At 34.1% G+C, this 17,828-nt stretch overlaps 1 protein-coding gene across 1 annotated transcript; it reads right to left on the bottom strand.

Moving 5' to 3' along the window:
- Nucleotides 1–3,873: 3,873 nt before the first annotated feature.
- On the bottom strand, nucleotides 3,874–5,703 carry LOC111625977 (uncharacterized protein PF11_0207-like). The gene has a single exon (XM_023369241.1). The coding sequence runs from the start codon at nucleotides 5,320–5,322 to the stop codon at nucleotides 4,015–4,017; it is 1,308 nt and encodes a 435-aa protein (XP_023225009.1). The 5' UTR covers nucleotides 5,323–5,703; the 3' UTR covers nucleotides 3,874–4,014.
- Between the last annotated feature and the right edge of the window lie 12,125 nt (nucleotides 5,704–17,828).

Consider the following 17,828-nt stretch of genomic DNA (forward strand, 5'->3'; position numbering starts at 1 on the left):
TGATACAGAAAAATTCTTATATCAAGTTTATGTTGCAGATGTTTATTTTGTATATTTATTGAAGTATTATTATATTACAGACTTTTCCATTGTGCATCAAAAATTCTATTTCAGTATGATAAAATATCAATTGCTTTAGAAAAACTTTCTTCTGATAATTGAAGACACGCCATGGAAAGCAGAATTCAGATAAGAAAGATGAAATGAATGCTGGCCTATTGTTGCAAATTAAATGGTCAATTTTTGCTTCTGACTTTGAATGTTTATTAATTTAATTTAAAAACTTACATATTCAATCAAAATTGTTTCCACCAACATTAATACACTCCCAATGCAACAGAAATGCATTCATGACAATTTGATAGAATCATGAGAATGAGAAGCCAAAAAAGCCATTAAAGGTACTTTTTATTGCATTCTCTTCCTTGAAGACTATCCTTGCCAAAAATCTGTCCAAATGTATAAAAAAGTGATAGTCTGTCAACAAAAAGTTTGGAGAATAAGGTGGATGGGGAATAATTTCATTTGAATACTTTCATTTTTGTGATGAATAATTAAAGCACTGCAGACCTCCAAATGATGCTCCTTATCTCTCTCACTGAGTTTGTGTGATACTCATTTGTTGAGCTTCTTGACTTTTCCTAACATGGTTAGATGTTGAAAAATGGTTGAATAATGTCCAGTACGTTCAACATTTCTGCAATTTCCTGAACAATCAAGTGATGTTCTAATTTGATGATGTTCTTCAATTCTGATTTCTGAGATTTCTATTCCTGAAATGAAATTTTTTAAACCAATGTCTGGTGGCCTGCTCATTCACAGAACCTTCACAAAAATTTTATTGGCATTTCAGGTTGCTTCAGCTGATTGTGTTCCTGCTTGTACACTACTGACCATTAAAATTGCTATACCAGGAAGGAATGCAAAAAACAGAATGATATTTATTAGACACATACATTATAGTGGGAAAAACAATAATTAAATTTTCAGGAAATTTGGAAATTTAGATCTTGAGAAATCAATACCCAGAGTAGTCACCTTTGGCAGCAACAACAACACTTATTCGCCATGACATGGAGTCAAACAGAAATTGGATAGCATGTATGGTACAGCAGTCCATGCAGCTTCAACACTATGCCACAGGTCATCGACCATAGTGACTGGCAAGTGGTGGCATGCCAGTTGCTCGGCAACCATTGACCAGACATTTTCAATTGATGAGAGATCAAGAGAACATGCTGGCCAGGGTAACAATCGAACATCTTCTGAATCAAGGAAGATCAGGACAATATGAGAAACATGTGGTCGTGCATTGTCCTGCTGAAACATATTGTTACAGAGACCTCGAAGATAGGCCTTAACACATCAGAAATGTAACAGCTGCTGTTCAAAGTGCTGGAAATGCAAACAAGAGGTGATCGAGACATGCATACAATGGCACCCCAACCATCACTCCAGGTGATGGGCCAGTATGATGATGTGAAATGCATGCTGGCAATGTGCATTCTCCACAATGCCGTCAAACACAGATGCAACCATCATGGTGCTCTAAACAGAACTGGAATTTGTCTGAAAAATGACGTGATGCCATTCCTGCGTCCAGGTTCATCATTGATCACACCATTGGAGGCGCTCCTGCCTATGATGCAGCGTCAAAGGAAGCTAAAACCATGGTCGCCATGCTGACAGTCTATGCTGCTGCAAATGTCGTTGAACTGTTCATGCAGATTCTTGTTGTCTTGCAAACGACCCTATTTCTTGACTACGGGTTGTGATGTGGCTGTACAATCCATTAAGTCAATGTGGATAAGATGTTTGTCTTCTCGACTGTTACTGATGGGGGGGGCCTCTGAGATCCTGTATGGTGTTCCGTATGATTGTCCTGAACCCATTGATTCCATATTCTGCTGACAGTCATGGGATCGCGACCAACACGAGCAGCAATACTGTGGTACAATAAACTGCAATCCTGGTAGGCTACAATTTGACCTCGATCAAAGTCAGATATGTGTTGGTAAGCATTATGCCTCCTTACACAAGGCATAACAACAATGTTCTTACCAGAAAACAGCATTCAAATGCAATTTCTGTATGAGAAACCTGTTGTAAAATCTCTTCTTTTATACACATTGTAGGTGTCACTACCACTACCTGCCTTGCATGAATGCGTTGAAAAGCTAATCATTCGCATATCACAGAATGTTCTATCTGTCATGCAAATTTCATGTGTATGGTATGCTGCCTTCCTAGTGTAGCAATTTTAATGGCCAGTAGTGTATATACTCATAAAAGAAAATTATTCAATTTCCTTCTTTTCCATGCCATCAGAAAATATACTCTTAAACATGTGGAACTCACAATATAAATGAAATTATATTTTTAAATTTACATATTATATGTTTGCTCTTCCAATTGCAAACATATAGTACTGTTCACATGGAAAAAGTTGAACTATAAGGCTGGAAAGTTTAAATTTTAAAAATGGAAATTTCATTTGCAACAACCCAATACTATAGAGAAGCAATACTGCATCATTTGATGACTTATTATTATTATTGTTATAGCCTTACAAACTAAGAACAAGCAAGGACAGAAAATGTCGTCATCTAATTTTGTCTGCATACATTATTGATTGACAAAATAACACACGCTTCACTCTGGGAATGATAATGATGAGAAACAATAATAAAACAGCATTAAAATTCACAAACTTTTAACACCATTTTACTGTTGTTTCTCACTGATACTTTTACCTAACTTGTAACAAAGTTTATGTTTGCTCTTCATTTCATCATGACAGCTAATGACAAAAATTTGAGTAATATAACAATAATCACATGAACAATAATCATATATGAATGTGATTGTGAATAAATTAATAATTTATTCACAATCAGTATCATGAATATGTTAAATTTTGATCCAATATGCTTTCAAATGCCTGTATTAGATTCAATCTTGGAAGTTATTGCAAAATGAGCAATTATTTATTATGACATTATCACAATGCTGGAATAAAATTTTTAATCATCTTTTAATTAAAAATAAAATACATGATTTCTGGTCCAGATGAGAAGTTCATATATAGTTAATTGGGGTCCTGGCACCTAAGCTTTCCATATCTGGTCTGGATTAAAGTGGCATCTTGCCCCTGTACATCATACTTCTCCTGATAACAATTGAATCATGCCAGTCATCTACCTAACTGTTTTTGAGAAAATTTTGAATTGAAATCATGTCATTTCTGGTCCAGACCAGAAGTTCATATATAGCTAATTGGGGCTTATGGTCCATAAGTTTCCCATATCTAGACTCAATTTTCATCTAGCTAACTCCATTCTCAAGATTTCAAGATTAACAAAGGACAGACAGATGACACTGGAAATGTATTTGAAATTTGAAAATTGAATCAAATTTGAAAATTTGAATTTGAAACGTCTGCAATTTGAAAATTGCAATCAAATCATATACAGTGTGATCCAGTGTATGAATACTCAATATACAAGCATTTGATACATCTTTAATACATCTTTAAAAAGAGAATTAGAGAGCTGTCCGTCTTTTAAGCGACGGACTTAGCCCTTGGAAGTAGGAAAGAAGAGAAAGCATGAGGTTTGAAGTGTGAAAAGAAAGGAAGATAGGAAAGTGTGAAAGAAGGCATGGGACCCATAGGCGCCTCGCATCGGGCATTTATTGAATCCTTAAAATTGATTTAACAAAAAGCCAGATGCAACTGGCAGTGGCTACATAAAAAATTTTGGTCCCGACAATATAAACTTAAAATAACAGAAGAACAAAGAAAATTGAACACCAAAAAAGTATATACAGTATGTACAATTTAACCACAACTTGTGGTTAACATAATTGGATGTGTCCAGTGTAGTGGTCAATTCGGCCACTATGAAAAGTCTGATGGTTCCAATCAATTGTTCTAATTGTTGAATCATATTCACCATTCATGTAGGTCGAAGACATACTGCTGTCCATCAACTCGATGGCTTCTACAATGATCTTCTATTGTCGTTGTATTCCAAGAAGTTTCCGGAGTTGTTTCACGTAGCTTGGGCAGTGCTTATCCATTGAGTTGTGATTTACCTCTGTTAGACTGTTTCTTACACAATTTATGCATGTTGCTGGCCCCTCTTTGACGCAATCTTTATAGATGTGAGCACCGTTACAGTGACTACACACCTGTTCCTTTTCTTGGCATTCTTTCGCAAAATGTCCGAAGTTCAAACACTTAAAGCATCGTATCACTGTTATGTGGTCGTAAACTGTGCACCTAACCCATCCTATGTACAATTTTTCTTCGTTTATTAAAATTTCTCTGATCATGGGTGAAACCTCCATTATCCAAGTCTGTAGTGTCGAGTCTTTTTGAGGAATTGAGTATTTTATTTTTATCTGCTTCTCTACAAATGTTTCAGATAAGTTCTCTGATAAGCACATGTTTTGTTCGTACATTTTATGTACGAGCTCCTCTTTTTCAATATCCTTTGGGACGGAGACTATTTTTATAGTTGGCAGTTTTTTCTTCCTCTCAACCGTTTCCAATTCTTTAATCTTATCTAATTCTTTTTTCAATGTTGTCATATCTTCTGAACTTGTTAATTCCACTACCACCCCTCCATCTTTAATCATTCTCATCTGTTTGACACCAATATTTATATCTGTAGGGTTGACATTTTTAACCATTATCTTTTTGATTTCTTCAGATGTTTTCTTCTTATTTTTACTATGAACCAATATTGAGTAACGGGGTGTTGGCGTAGGAAGAGCAATATCTGTTTGTTTTCTCCCCAATTTAAGTATTTCGCTGTAACTTGTATTTTGTGTTTGCGCACTAATCGGTTTAGAGTAGCTCTTATTTAATTCTGTTATATCCCCTTGCACTGTCGTTATTGCATCTATAGTTTTCTTTGTATTCTCTGTAATTAACTGTTCTAGTTCTCTTTTTATATCAGACCTCTCCTCCTCTTCACTTTTCCCCGTTTCTTTCATTTTTCTAATTTCTCTAATTTCCTCTCTTAATTGTTCAACCATCTGAAGTGTTTTTTCGTTATTTTGCTGTACAATTTCTTTTATTTCCTCTTTTAGATTCCCTAGGGAATCTCTATCCAACCTTGTTGTTGATCCTATCTCTATAATCTTTATCTCTGCTAATTTAACTATTTTCTGTATGGAATTCATTATTATATTATAATGATCAGGAGTTGACATCCTGCCATTTCTATTATCTTCGATGTAATCTTGTAATTCTTCTATAATATTACTTGTGTCTTTGTTAAATTCTTTTATCAAATCCTTCCTTTTTTCATCCATAATTTTAATTAAAACACTTATTTTAATTTATCTTATTAAATAAAGAGATAATTTATTTTATCCAAGTCACTTCCTGTTTACTTTTAATATCGCCAGATGGTCTGGCAAATAGCAACAGGTGTTCCGGTCAATCACCGTTGCTATAGTAACGGCCGTTATAAAAATCGTTATTTAAAGTACAGTGGTGGAAAAGCTGATTTTTTTCTTATTTTATAAATTGTCATAACTTATCAAGTTAAAAAGATTCTTAAACCAAATTTTTAACGAAAGTTACTGAACCGTAGGACACACTAAAACCGTCGAAATTTTCGTCGATTAATAATTCCCTAGCCCGATGCGGGCCTTCGATTCCCGATACTATCCTCTCGGAAAAGTTAAATAACTTCTAAAATAATAGGTCCTAGACCTCCAAATTTTAATACAGTACTCACATATGCATACGGTATGGTCCCCCGTTGCCGTTTCCGGAAGATCGACTTCCGTCGTCCGGAAAAACGATCCGAATTATCCTGAATTTTCAACTTCCAATAACCTCCGAAAAAAGGGTCACACTTCCAAAATTCCAACACCACTGTATTCCTTACGTCTTGCCGAATCCAAAAATGTATAACAACACAGGTTAGAGATAAAATCCTCAGAAATACTGCACGATTTGCACGAGCTCACTTTAACCACGACTCTCCCAACTGCCAACTCGACGCCCTCTCCTCAAGCATTTGATACAGCAAGCTATTTTCTTTTATCTTTGATTTACAAGACAAAATATTCAATATAGCAAATGCTAACCAATATTTATGAAAACAAGCATTCCAATCATGAGTGCAACTAGATTGACATTCCTAAACTCTGATTAGATGACTCATAGATTTCAGTTAACATTTTCTTTAGTTCATTCATATTGTGCATTTGTTTGCTAGGAGTAGTACCATTCATTCTAATGTGCAATTTAGTAAACTTAATTCTACATTATAGATCCTTCTATTAATGATTGCAATTTTATTAATTAAAAAATAATTTTGTTTTACAATATTTCAATTGTTTTCTGCTTATGTATTTATTGTCTTGCCCAACTTTGTCTTCTGACTGTTAAATAAAAAAATGTTGGGTAACTTACATATTTGCTTCTCTTATATCATATTCATTTTTCTCATTTTATGTTATTTCCTTTTATATCAGTGAATAATCTAATCAAAAATGTTTCATTTTATTTAGAATCATTGATTAATATTAAAATGCTACAAAGCACCTGTTTGAAAAATATGGTTAGAATTGTGATGTAATGAGATTCAAAACTTTAACTGAAAGAAATAATAGATAAATTTACTCTTTATATAGTTTATGAAATTTCAATTTAAAGCCTAACACCTAACTCTAAGCCAAATTACTTAACATTTAATTATTAACTTAATAGCAAATTTAACAAATATTTTATGAAGATCTACACTAAAAACTTCAAATTTTGATTATTGAAAGAAAAATTATAGATNAATCCAACTCCAGCTGTGTTCAAGGTCATCCAGCTGTTTAAACAATGACTCATCAGCGTCAGATTTCACAGAAAGACCAGACAAAGGAAAATAAAACCTGAAGCTTTTTTTCAGAATTAACGCATTTCTTTCGTTTTTTCAGTTTTAAGTAGTTTTTATGCTTAATTACATTAATATCAACAATTGCTAGAGTCCCTAGGAGTTAACTGCTTTACCTATCACTTTTTCTCAAGAAAAAACTTTTCTAAATCATTTATTTTATCATTAGGTATTATTATAATAATAGACAGATGTCATAGTTTCTTGAAATACAATATCTTTTTTATTTCGCTGTAGATAGCCCGACACGTGTTCCGCAGCCATCTGGTATTTTCTCGCGCGTGTGGGATTGTGGGATCCCTCGTATGACTGGACCTAGTTTCAAGAACTCTCTTGAGTCGATCACGATTAAGGCTGCGTACACACTAGGCGTTTTTAAACGCGTACGCGCGTTTTAAAGAACCAAGAGTTCTACATAGGCGTACACACTCAAACGCGCGCTTTTGGCCAAGCGCGCGTTTATAGATTTTTCTTAAAACGCGCGTTTTTCGGGCGCTTTAGTAGAACTCTTGGTTCTTTAAAACGCGCGTTTAAAAACGCCTAGTGTGTACGCAGCCTAAATCTCGTTTCAGTCGAGATTGAAACGGTCGATGGAGGTTATATGCGAACGGCGTACAAGGGGAACATAGCGAACGGGGTATAAGGCTCTAGTTTAGTAGTGTTACAGAGTATAATACGTATATTTTAATATATTTTTTAAAAGAAACAAAACCGCTGAGAAATGTTACGTGTGTTTAACAACGGGTTCGGAAAACTTTGAAAATGTTAACAACGGGTTCGGACGAACCTGTGCGAACCGCTGAATATCACCACTGTTTGTAGTACTGAGAAAGGTCACAAGTGGACAGTGTACAGATTTCAATCTTCTCATTGTAAACAACATAATTTGTGGTTTATTTTTGTGAATATAGACATTTTGTTCATCATTTTATTTTTTTGTGTATTTTTATTATCAATCCATTGCTATAGTATTATTTATTAAATTGCTTGAAATTAGACAAGTCTACTATTACAAATATTTCAAAAATTTACAGCACAACTGTTATTTTTTTTGAAGATCTCTTATAATACCTTTTGGTTCTAGTAATTATCCTCAGGTACTGTACATGATACAGAAAAATTCTTATATCAAGTTTATGTTGCAGATGTTTATTTTGTATATTTATTGAAGTATTATTATATTACAGACTTTTCCATTGTGCATCAAAAATTCTATTTCAGTATGATAAAATATCAATTGCTTTAGAAAAACTTTCTTCTGATAATTGAAGACACGCCATGGAAAGCAGAATTCAGATAAGAAAGATGAAATGAATGCTGGCCTATTGTTGCAAATTAAATGGTCAATTTTTGCTTCTGACTTTGAATGTTTATTAATTTAATTTAAAAACTTACATATTCAATCAAAATTGTTTCCACCAACATTAATACACTCCCAATGCAACAGAAATGCATTCATGACAATTTGATAGAATCATGAGAATGAGAAGCCAAAAAAGCCATTAAAGGTACTTTTTATTGCATTCTCTTCCTTGAAGACTATCCTTGCCAAAAATCTGTCCAAATGTATAAAAAAGTGATAGTCTGTCAACAAAAAGTTTGGAGAATAAGGTGGATGGGGAATAATTTCATTTGAATACTTTCATTTTTGTGATGAATAATTAAAGCACTGCAGACCTCCAAATGATGCTCCTTATCTCTCTCACTGAGTTTGTGTGATACTCATTTGTTGAGCTTCTTGACTTTTCCTAACATGGTTAGATGTTGAAAAATGGTTGAATAATGTCCAGTACGTTCAACATTTCTGCAATTTCCTGAACAATCAAGTGATGTTCTAATTTGATGATGTTCTTCAATTCTGATTTCTGAGATTTCTATTCCTGAAATGAAATTTTTTAAACCAATGTCTGGTGGCCTGCTCATTCACAGAACCTTCACAAAAATTTTATTGGCATTTCAGGTTGCTTCAGCTGATTGTGTTCCTGCTTGTACACTACTGACCATTAAAATTGCTATACCAGGAAGGAATGCAAAAAACAGAATGATATTTATTAGACACATACATTATAGTGGGAAAAACAAATAATTAAATTTTCAGGAAATTTGGAAATTTAGATCTTGAGAAATCAATACCCAGAGTAGTCACCTTTGGCAGCAACAACAACACTTATTCGCCATGACATGGAGTCAAACAGAAATTGGATAGCATGTATGGTACAGCAGTCCATGCAGCTTCAACACTATGCCACAGGTCATCGACCATAGTGACTGGCAAGTGGTGGCATGCCAGTTGCTCGGCAACCATTGACCAGACATTTTCAATTGATGAGAGATCAAGAGAACATGCTGGCCAGGGTAACAATCGAACATCTTCTGAATCAAGGAAGATCAGGACAATATGAGAAACATGTGGTCGTGCATTGTCCTGCTGAAACATATTGTTACAGAGACCTCGAAGATAGGCCTTAACACATCAGAAATGTAACAGCTGCTGTTCAAAGTGCTGGAAATGCAAACAAGAGGTGATCGAGACATGCATACAATGGCACCCCAACCATCACTCCAGGTGATGGGCCAGTATGATGATGTGAAATGCATGCTGGCAATGTGCATTCTCCACAATGCCGTCAAACACAGATGCAACCATCATGGTGCTCTAAACAGAACTGGAATTTGTCTGAAAAATGACGTGATGCCATTCCTGCGTCCAGGTTCATCATTGATCACACCATTGGAGGCGCTCCTGCCTATGATGCAGCGTCAAAGGAAGCTAAAACCATGGTCGCCATGCCGACAGTCTATGCTGCTGCAAATGTCGTTGAACTGTTCATGCAGATTCTTGTTGTCTTGCAAACGACCCTATTTCTTGACTACGGGTTGTGATGTGGCTGTACAATCCATTAAGTCAATGTGGATAAGATGTTTGTCTTCTCGACTGTTACTGATGGGGGGGGCCTCTGAGATCCTGTATGGTGTTCCGTATGATTGTCCTGAACCCATTGATTCCATATTCTGCTGACAGTCATGGGATCGCGACCAACACGAGCAGCAATACTGTGGTACAATAAACTGCAATCCTGGTAGGCTACAATTTGACCTCGATCAAAGTCAGATATGTGTTGGTAAGCATTATGCCTCCTTACACAAGGCATAACAACAATGTTCTTACCAGAAAACAGCATTCAAATGCAATTTCTGTATGAGAAACCTGTTGTAAAATCTCTTCTTTTATACACATTGTAGGTGTCACTACCACTACCTGCCTTGCATGAATGCGTTGAAAAGCTAATCATTCGCATATCACAGAATGTTCTATCTGTCATGCAAATTTCATGTGTATGGTATGCTGCCTTCCTAGTGTAGCAATTTTAATGGCCAGTAGTGTATATACTCATAAAAGAAAATTATTCAATTTCCTTCTTTTCCATGCCATCAGAAAATATACTCTTAAACATGTGGAACTCACAATATAAATGAAATTATATTTTTAAATTTACATATTATATGTTTGCTCTTCCAATTGCAAACATATAGTACTGTTCACATGGAAAAAGTTGAACTATAAGGCTGGAAAGTTTAAATTTTAAAAATGGAAATTTCATTTGCAACAACCCAATACTATAGAGAAGCAATACTGCATCATTTGATGACTTATTATTATTATTGTTATAGCCTTACAAACTAAGAACAAGCAAGGACAGAAAATGTCGTCATCTAATTTTGTCTGCATACATTATTGATTGACAAAATAACACACGCTTCACTCTGGGAATGATAATGATGAGAAACAATAATAAAACAGCATTAAAATTCACAAACTTTTAACACCATTTTACTGTTGTTTCTCACTGATACTTTTACCTAACTTGTAACAAAGTTTATGTTTGCTCTTCATTTCATCATGACAGCTAATGACAAAAATTTGAGTAATATAACAATAATCACATGAACAATAATCATATATGAATGTGATTGTGAATAAATTAATAATTTATTCACAATCAGTATCATGAATATGTTAAATTTTGATCCAATATGCTTTCAAATGCCTGTATTAGATTCAATCTTGGAAGTTATTGCAAAATGAGCAATTATTTATTATGACATTATCACAATGCTGGAATAAAATTTTTAATCATCTTTTAATTAAAAATAAAATACATGATTTCTGGTCCAGATGAGAAGTTCATATATAGTTAATTGGGGTCCTGGCACCTAAGCTTTCCATATCTGGTCTGGATTAAAGTGGCATCTTGCCCCTGTACATCATACTTCTCCTGATAACAATTGAATCATGCCAGTCATCTACCTAACTGTTTTTGAGAAAATTTTGAATTGAAATCATGTCATTTCTGGTCCAGACCAGAAGTTCATATATAGCTAATTGGGGCTTATGGTCCATAAGTTTCCCATATCTAGACTCAATTTTCATCTAGCTAACTCCATTCTCAAGATTTCAAGATTAACAAAGGACAGACAGATGACACTGGAAATGTATTTGAAATTTGAAAATTGAATCAAATTTGAAAATTTGAATTTGAAACGTCTGCAATTTGAAAATTGCAATCAAATCATATACAGTGTGATCCAGTGTATGAATACTCAATATACAAGCATTTGATACATCTTTAATACATCTTTAAAAAGAGAGTTAGAGAGCTGTCCGTCTTTTAAGCGACGGACTTAGCCCTTGGAAGTAGGAAAGAAGAGAAAGCATGAGGTTTGAAGTGTGAAAAGAAAGGAAGATAGGAAAGTGTGAAAGAAGGCATGGGACCCATAGGCGCCTCGCATCGGGCATTTATTGAATCCTTAAAATTGATTTAACAAAAAGCCAGATGCAACTGGCAGTGGCTACATAAAAAATTTTGGTCCCGACAATATAAACTTAAAATAACAGAAGAACAAAGAAAATTGAACACCAAAAGAGTATATACAGTATGTACAATTTAACCACAACTTGTGGTTAACATAATTGGATGTGTCCAGTGTAGTGGTCAATTCGGCCACTATGAAAAGTCTGATGGTTCCAATCAATTGTTCTAATTGTTGAATCATATTCACCATTCATGTAGGTCGAAGACATACTGCTGTCCATCAACTCGATGGCTTCTACAATGATCTTCTATTGTCGTTGTATTCCAAGAAGTTTCCGGAGTTGTTTCACGTAGCTTGGGCAGTGCTTATCCATTGAGTTGTGATTTACCTCTGTTAGACTGTTTCTTACACAATTTATGCATGTTGCTGGCCCCTCTTTGACGCAATCTTTATAGATGTGAGCACCGTTACAGTGACTACACACCTGTTCCTTTTCTTGGCATTCTTTCGCAAAATGTCCGAAGTTCAAACACTTAAAGCATCGTATCACTGTTATGTGGTCGTAAACTGTGCACCTAACCCATCCTATGTACAATTTTTCTTCGTTTATTAAAATTTCTCTGATCATGGGTGAAACCTCCATTATCCAAGTCTGTAGTGTCGAGTCTTTTTGAGGAATTGAGTATTTTATTTTTATCTGCTTCTCTACAAATGTTTCAGATAAGTTCTCTGATAAGCACATGTTTTGTTCGTACATTTTATGTACGAGCTCCTCTTTTTCAATATCCTTNTTTTTTTTTTTAAATATATATACACCATATACTGTAAATATCATATATTGGTAATATTAAGACAAATAAGTAATACTTAACTGTTAATCATAAAAAAAACTATAATTATTCTTACTGACACATATTGTAACATAAATATATAATGTATAAGTCAAAATTTTATAAAATTTCACAATGAAAATTTTTCTATAAAAAACTACAGGTATGCAGCACTTAGTTTTAGTTGTATTCACCAACAAATTAAAAGTTTTATAATCAGATTTCAAGCTTATAACTCTATATTAAGACTTACCATTCAACAACTTGATTTTGAGGATTTCATAATCTAACACACTGGATTATAAAATTCTCAAATTGAAATAAAGTACTATGTTAAAAGCTCTCTGATTTGTCCAAGTGCATGATGATGTTTATGCATGAATTGTTTAGTGCTACGCTACTATGGGTTGTATAAATTTTGTATTCCTGTATTTTTATTTGGTTATATAAGTGTGTTTCTTATACTTTGTGTTGGGTTTTAAAATTTGTATGGAACTTTGTGTTATTTTTCCTTTTTGCACCCTGGTGTCATCTTTTCTGTGGTGAATCAATAGGAACCTGCTGATTGGTCAGAAGTGCATCACATGCGGAAAATGTTCTCCCAGATGGCGAAAGTTATAAATTCAGGTGTTTTCACCTGCGGATCACCTTTTTCTTCCTGTCTCCCTTCTGGACTGTTAAGGAGAGAACATTGTTAACAAAGGAATGTTTCTGCTGGTCAGAGGCAATCCGTATTCATCTTCGTGAAATGGCTGGGTAGCAGCAAAGAATGTGCACATTGTGCTCAAGAATTCTCTGAGGATATTAGTGAGACTTAGATATAGAAATTAGTAGATACGTGTTTTATCGCACTTGTAATCAGCGGGTTTCTGTGACTTCAATTAGAATGATTGTTCATGTAAAGTCATGAGAAGGAAGGCAAGAGTGTGTGTATATGCAACTATGTAAAATATTTGTAATTAATTAGAATGTGAAATCATGTTGTTGTGCGGAAGTATTTGTTTATTGTTCTCCCTTTGGTTTTTTGTGACCGTACTTCTCACTCCCTACAACATATGTGTCAAAGCCGACATCATCCTACTGTTGCCAAATTAAACAATTTTGCTTTGTTTTATTTGTCTGGTCAATTGTTAAATCCTTGTCTTATTACCCTATCAACATATGTGGTATACCCCAATATATCAGAGTTACTACAAATGCCATGCATAAACTAAACACGTGATTTTAAAGCTTAGTAAATGATAGATTCCAACAGTGAAAGAAACTACACTTACTTTTTAATACAATGGGAAATTTCAGGTAAGACATAACATTTTCCCCTGAATAACAATTAAATCTGAATAAAATATATAAAATAAACTTAAAAAGAAAATATAACAATAAAACAATTTAACAGACATGTAAAAGTAGTATGAGTGTTAAAAATAATAAAGAATGCATTTACTAGTGTATTTATATCATATAAAATCTTCATTCAGTAGATGTTTGATGTTATTCATGTTATGTGAAATTAAGTAAAAGTAAAATCTTTGTGAACAGATAGCTGGTAAAAAGGATAAAATACATGATAGATTATATAAGTTCCATTGGGGAGTACTCTTAAGCAGAGCCAATCCAATAGATGTAATTGTTAAAGTATTTATAGTAAAATAACTGATTAAAGTATTTAATGTGTTCTTTAAAATTGGGAAGATCCAATTTATACTACACTGGTGTGCGAAACTTAATCAACAATTGCTTTTTGCTATAACTCTGCAAGAAATCACCTGGAGACATGAAATTCAGAATGTAGAGAGAGTATTTTGTACTTAAAGGATGAAGAAAGCATACTAGTGCAAAAATGAATAGAATGCATACAGTATGGAAAGTACAGTAAAGCCTCCTTCTTATTGTAATCTTGCACTGCGCATGCTTACTGCACATATTCTATGTGCCCTCATGACACGTGTGATGTCTTCTTCCTGAATATAAATCACCTTTCTACTGAGTTGGGTGTTTATTGTACTGATCACAACAAGTCCTTTTCTATAATTTCATGGCTGTCTACTTAAAAATTATATTGTTGCTTAAGTTTTGCATACCAGTGTAATTTTGAGATAGAAGTGTAATTAGAATTACTTGCAAAATACAGGTATACCTTGCCTTACATCAGTAATCGGTTCCAGGAGAGGCGACTTAAGTTGAAAAACGACGTAAGCCAAATTTACTTGTGCCGAATTTACTCATCACTAGGCTAATAATTAGGATTAATAAGAATCTATTTTAAGCTTACAAACAAATAAATTTTAGTTTTTAATATAGTACAGGGAGAAAAGTAATCTAAATTTACGAATACATGTACAGTACATACAGTACATACTTGTAAATGTACATGTGTATAATTTGACGATGTTTACAGTACATTGCGGACTCTTTATTTGTGAATGTGGTTTGCTCTAAGACATTATAAAATAAGATGATTTTGTAAGGTTAAATAACAAATACAGTTATTAAAATTATTTTGTGACAGTAGAAAATAAACCAATTTATATTAAATTTACCAATATCGAGTGGTGCTGACAATGATGCCAAACGGTAGATATTGAAGCTACCATGGAAAGCACCAATATTGAGCACTTAAAGATCGCTAAAAAGACGAGAACACAGAAACACAGATATTTTCATGTTTCGTTTTCTACGATTTATGATGATTATATTAACATTTACTGTAAATGTAGTTTAATATGATTTTGTGCGCTTTTAACACTTTTCTAGTGATATTACAATTTCAGTATTTGTGGCCAACAGATATAAAGTCAAATAAAATGATTTAAACTTGATTTTTATTTTTCCATATATTTTTTTGACAAACGATGTATAATCAAGAACGATGTAACTCAAGGTATATCTGTATAAAAATATATTAGAAAATAAAAAACTAATGTAACAAATATAGATATAAAATATAATAATCTCTCAGAAATTATAACACTATGAAATAATAAGCAACTGTTATTTTATTACAAAAACTTAAAAACTAAAGCATATAAAAACTGAATGGAGAGTAGAAATTTTTAAACTGGAAATCCTATGATAAATGTAAACAATTAGAGCATTGCTTATTTTCAACTTTTCAGTGCTAAAATCTTCATAAAAATAAAACAATGGACATGTTCTATTTGTTGTTATTTTAGAAAAGACTCAAATAGTGCATGCTTTAATTTGTTGTAATTTGAGAATTAACTTGTTGATATTGGCAAGTTAAATCTAGAATTAATGCACAGTAAGCACTAATTTTAACAGAACTCATGATTTAAATCAGTGATTCTCAAACTTTTTCGATCCACAGCCTTTTTATTCCATAAAGTTATACCCAACCCCCCCAACTGTGCACCACTGTCCCCTAACCCATTTTCCCTTGTATCAGAAAGGTTTGGAAATATTCTCAGAAACACATTTTTTTTATGAATCTCACTTTATGTCCTTACCATACATTGTTCTCAACATCTGGAAACCATTAAACACAATGTTTCTTCTTACCTGTTTAACAGAGGAGAGGGAAAGGCTGTCAGTGACCCCCAACCTTTGCCTATGGTCACCATTCAGGACCCTGTCTCCAGCATCTCCTGACACCCACTTGCTTCTTTTTGCCCACTAGATTTACTCACCGCCCACAGAGGGCAGTAGTGCCCACTTTGAGAACCACTGATTTAAATCTTATTCTAGATTTAACCTGAGGTGGTGAATACAACCATTAATGACATAGGCCCAATAAGATTATAATGGAGCTAAAAAATTCATAACTTCTTGTATCTTTTCTATGTTAGATATGTTTAGATACATGAACACTTACCACTGTGTTACAATTATGCTATAGTACGTATAGTCTACATGAATAGTAGCTTATATCATATAGGTTTATGTATGTTATGATGTTTGCTTAATGATAAAGTTGCTTAACAACATATCTTTCGGAATGTATCCCAGTCATTAAGCGACACATACCTGTAATACAATTTACATTTTAATACTTAAAAGTTATACCTCCATTTTCTTTTTCATTTCCTTATATGAGATACTCATTTGTCAAATCAATTAAGTCCACAAAATAAAGAGTAGAGAAACTGATAATATACATTATTTTTAAAAATTCCTTTAAATTTTAAATTTAAGTAATTCATTGTAAGATGTATTAAAGCATATGTGAGAAATCAGACTCTCTTATGAGAAATTTTTGGTAATAAAAGTCGTAGAAAATTTTTCTTTCATCATTATCTCCTGTTTTCACCCCTTTGCCCAGGGAGCAGACCGTGTGACCCCAGGACTTGTACTGCATCACTTAGAAAGGTGACCTCCTGTGTAGATGTCCGAGGCAACCGCGGAAGAACTCCCCTCTCCCCATGGGACTACTCGATTGTAAGATATCTGTGTTATAACTAATTAGCAACCACAAACATGTGTTACTGTGTTGAGGGTGGACAAAAAGGTCACCTACAAGGATAGACCATATGGTGAGAAATTATATCATGTTACCGAGGATGGCCAGTCATCTCCCCAGGTGATGATGAATTTAATACTAATTGGTCAAAAGATGTCTATATAGCGTCATCACACATGACAGGGGAGACGGTAATAAATCTGGAGAACTGTCAAATTCAAGTAAACAACACACGCTGCAAAGACAATTCCGTCAACGGAATCCCAGATATTTCCCACGATAAACGGGTATAAAAGGGGATCACTCCCACACCTACGGGCGATCGTCGAGGGACAAAGCCAAGGATCGGACTCTTCAAGCCTTCTCTGCCTCTGGATACTTTGCAGCTTCTGATCGCCGCTCCAAACGAGGTAAAGATTTAGAATATTTTTGCTTCCCTCTCTCTCGGTATACCTGGGACTTAGAGAATATTCGTCTCTCAGTTTAGACAGAGACTTAGAAAATATTCGCTACCTTTATAGGTTTTAGGTTAAAACATAGAAAATATTGGATAGAGGACCTTCGGCGGTCCCACCGATGGGAAAGACAGACATTGTCTGTCTGATATTGTTGCAATGCAGATATAGTATTATTATTACTTTGTTTTTGTTTAAATATAAGATGTACTCTCATGTATTTATATTATTTATTTTATATTAAATATGTTATTCTTAAATCTAATGTCTCATCTTTGAGTACGATCGACACCTCGTCACGACTTCACTACCTCTCCCCACTCAGTTAATAAGGCCATTCCTGACTACAAAGCCAATAAGTGGGGAGAAGTGCACTGCTCTAACCCCCTTGGTTCACACATAG

This window comes from Centruroides sculpturatus, unplaced genomic scaffold (genome assembly GCF_000671375.1).
Source record: "Centruroides sculpturatus isolate CEXI.00-Female unplaced genomic scaffold, Cexi_2.0 scaffold63, whole genome shotgun sequence".
NCBI lineage: Eukaryota > Metazoa > Arthropoda > Arachnida > Scorpiones > Buthidae > Centruroides > Centruroides sculpturatus.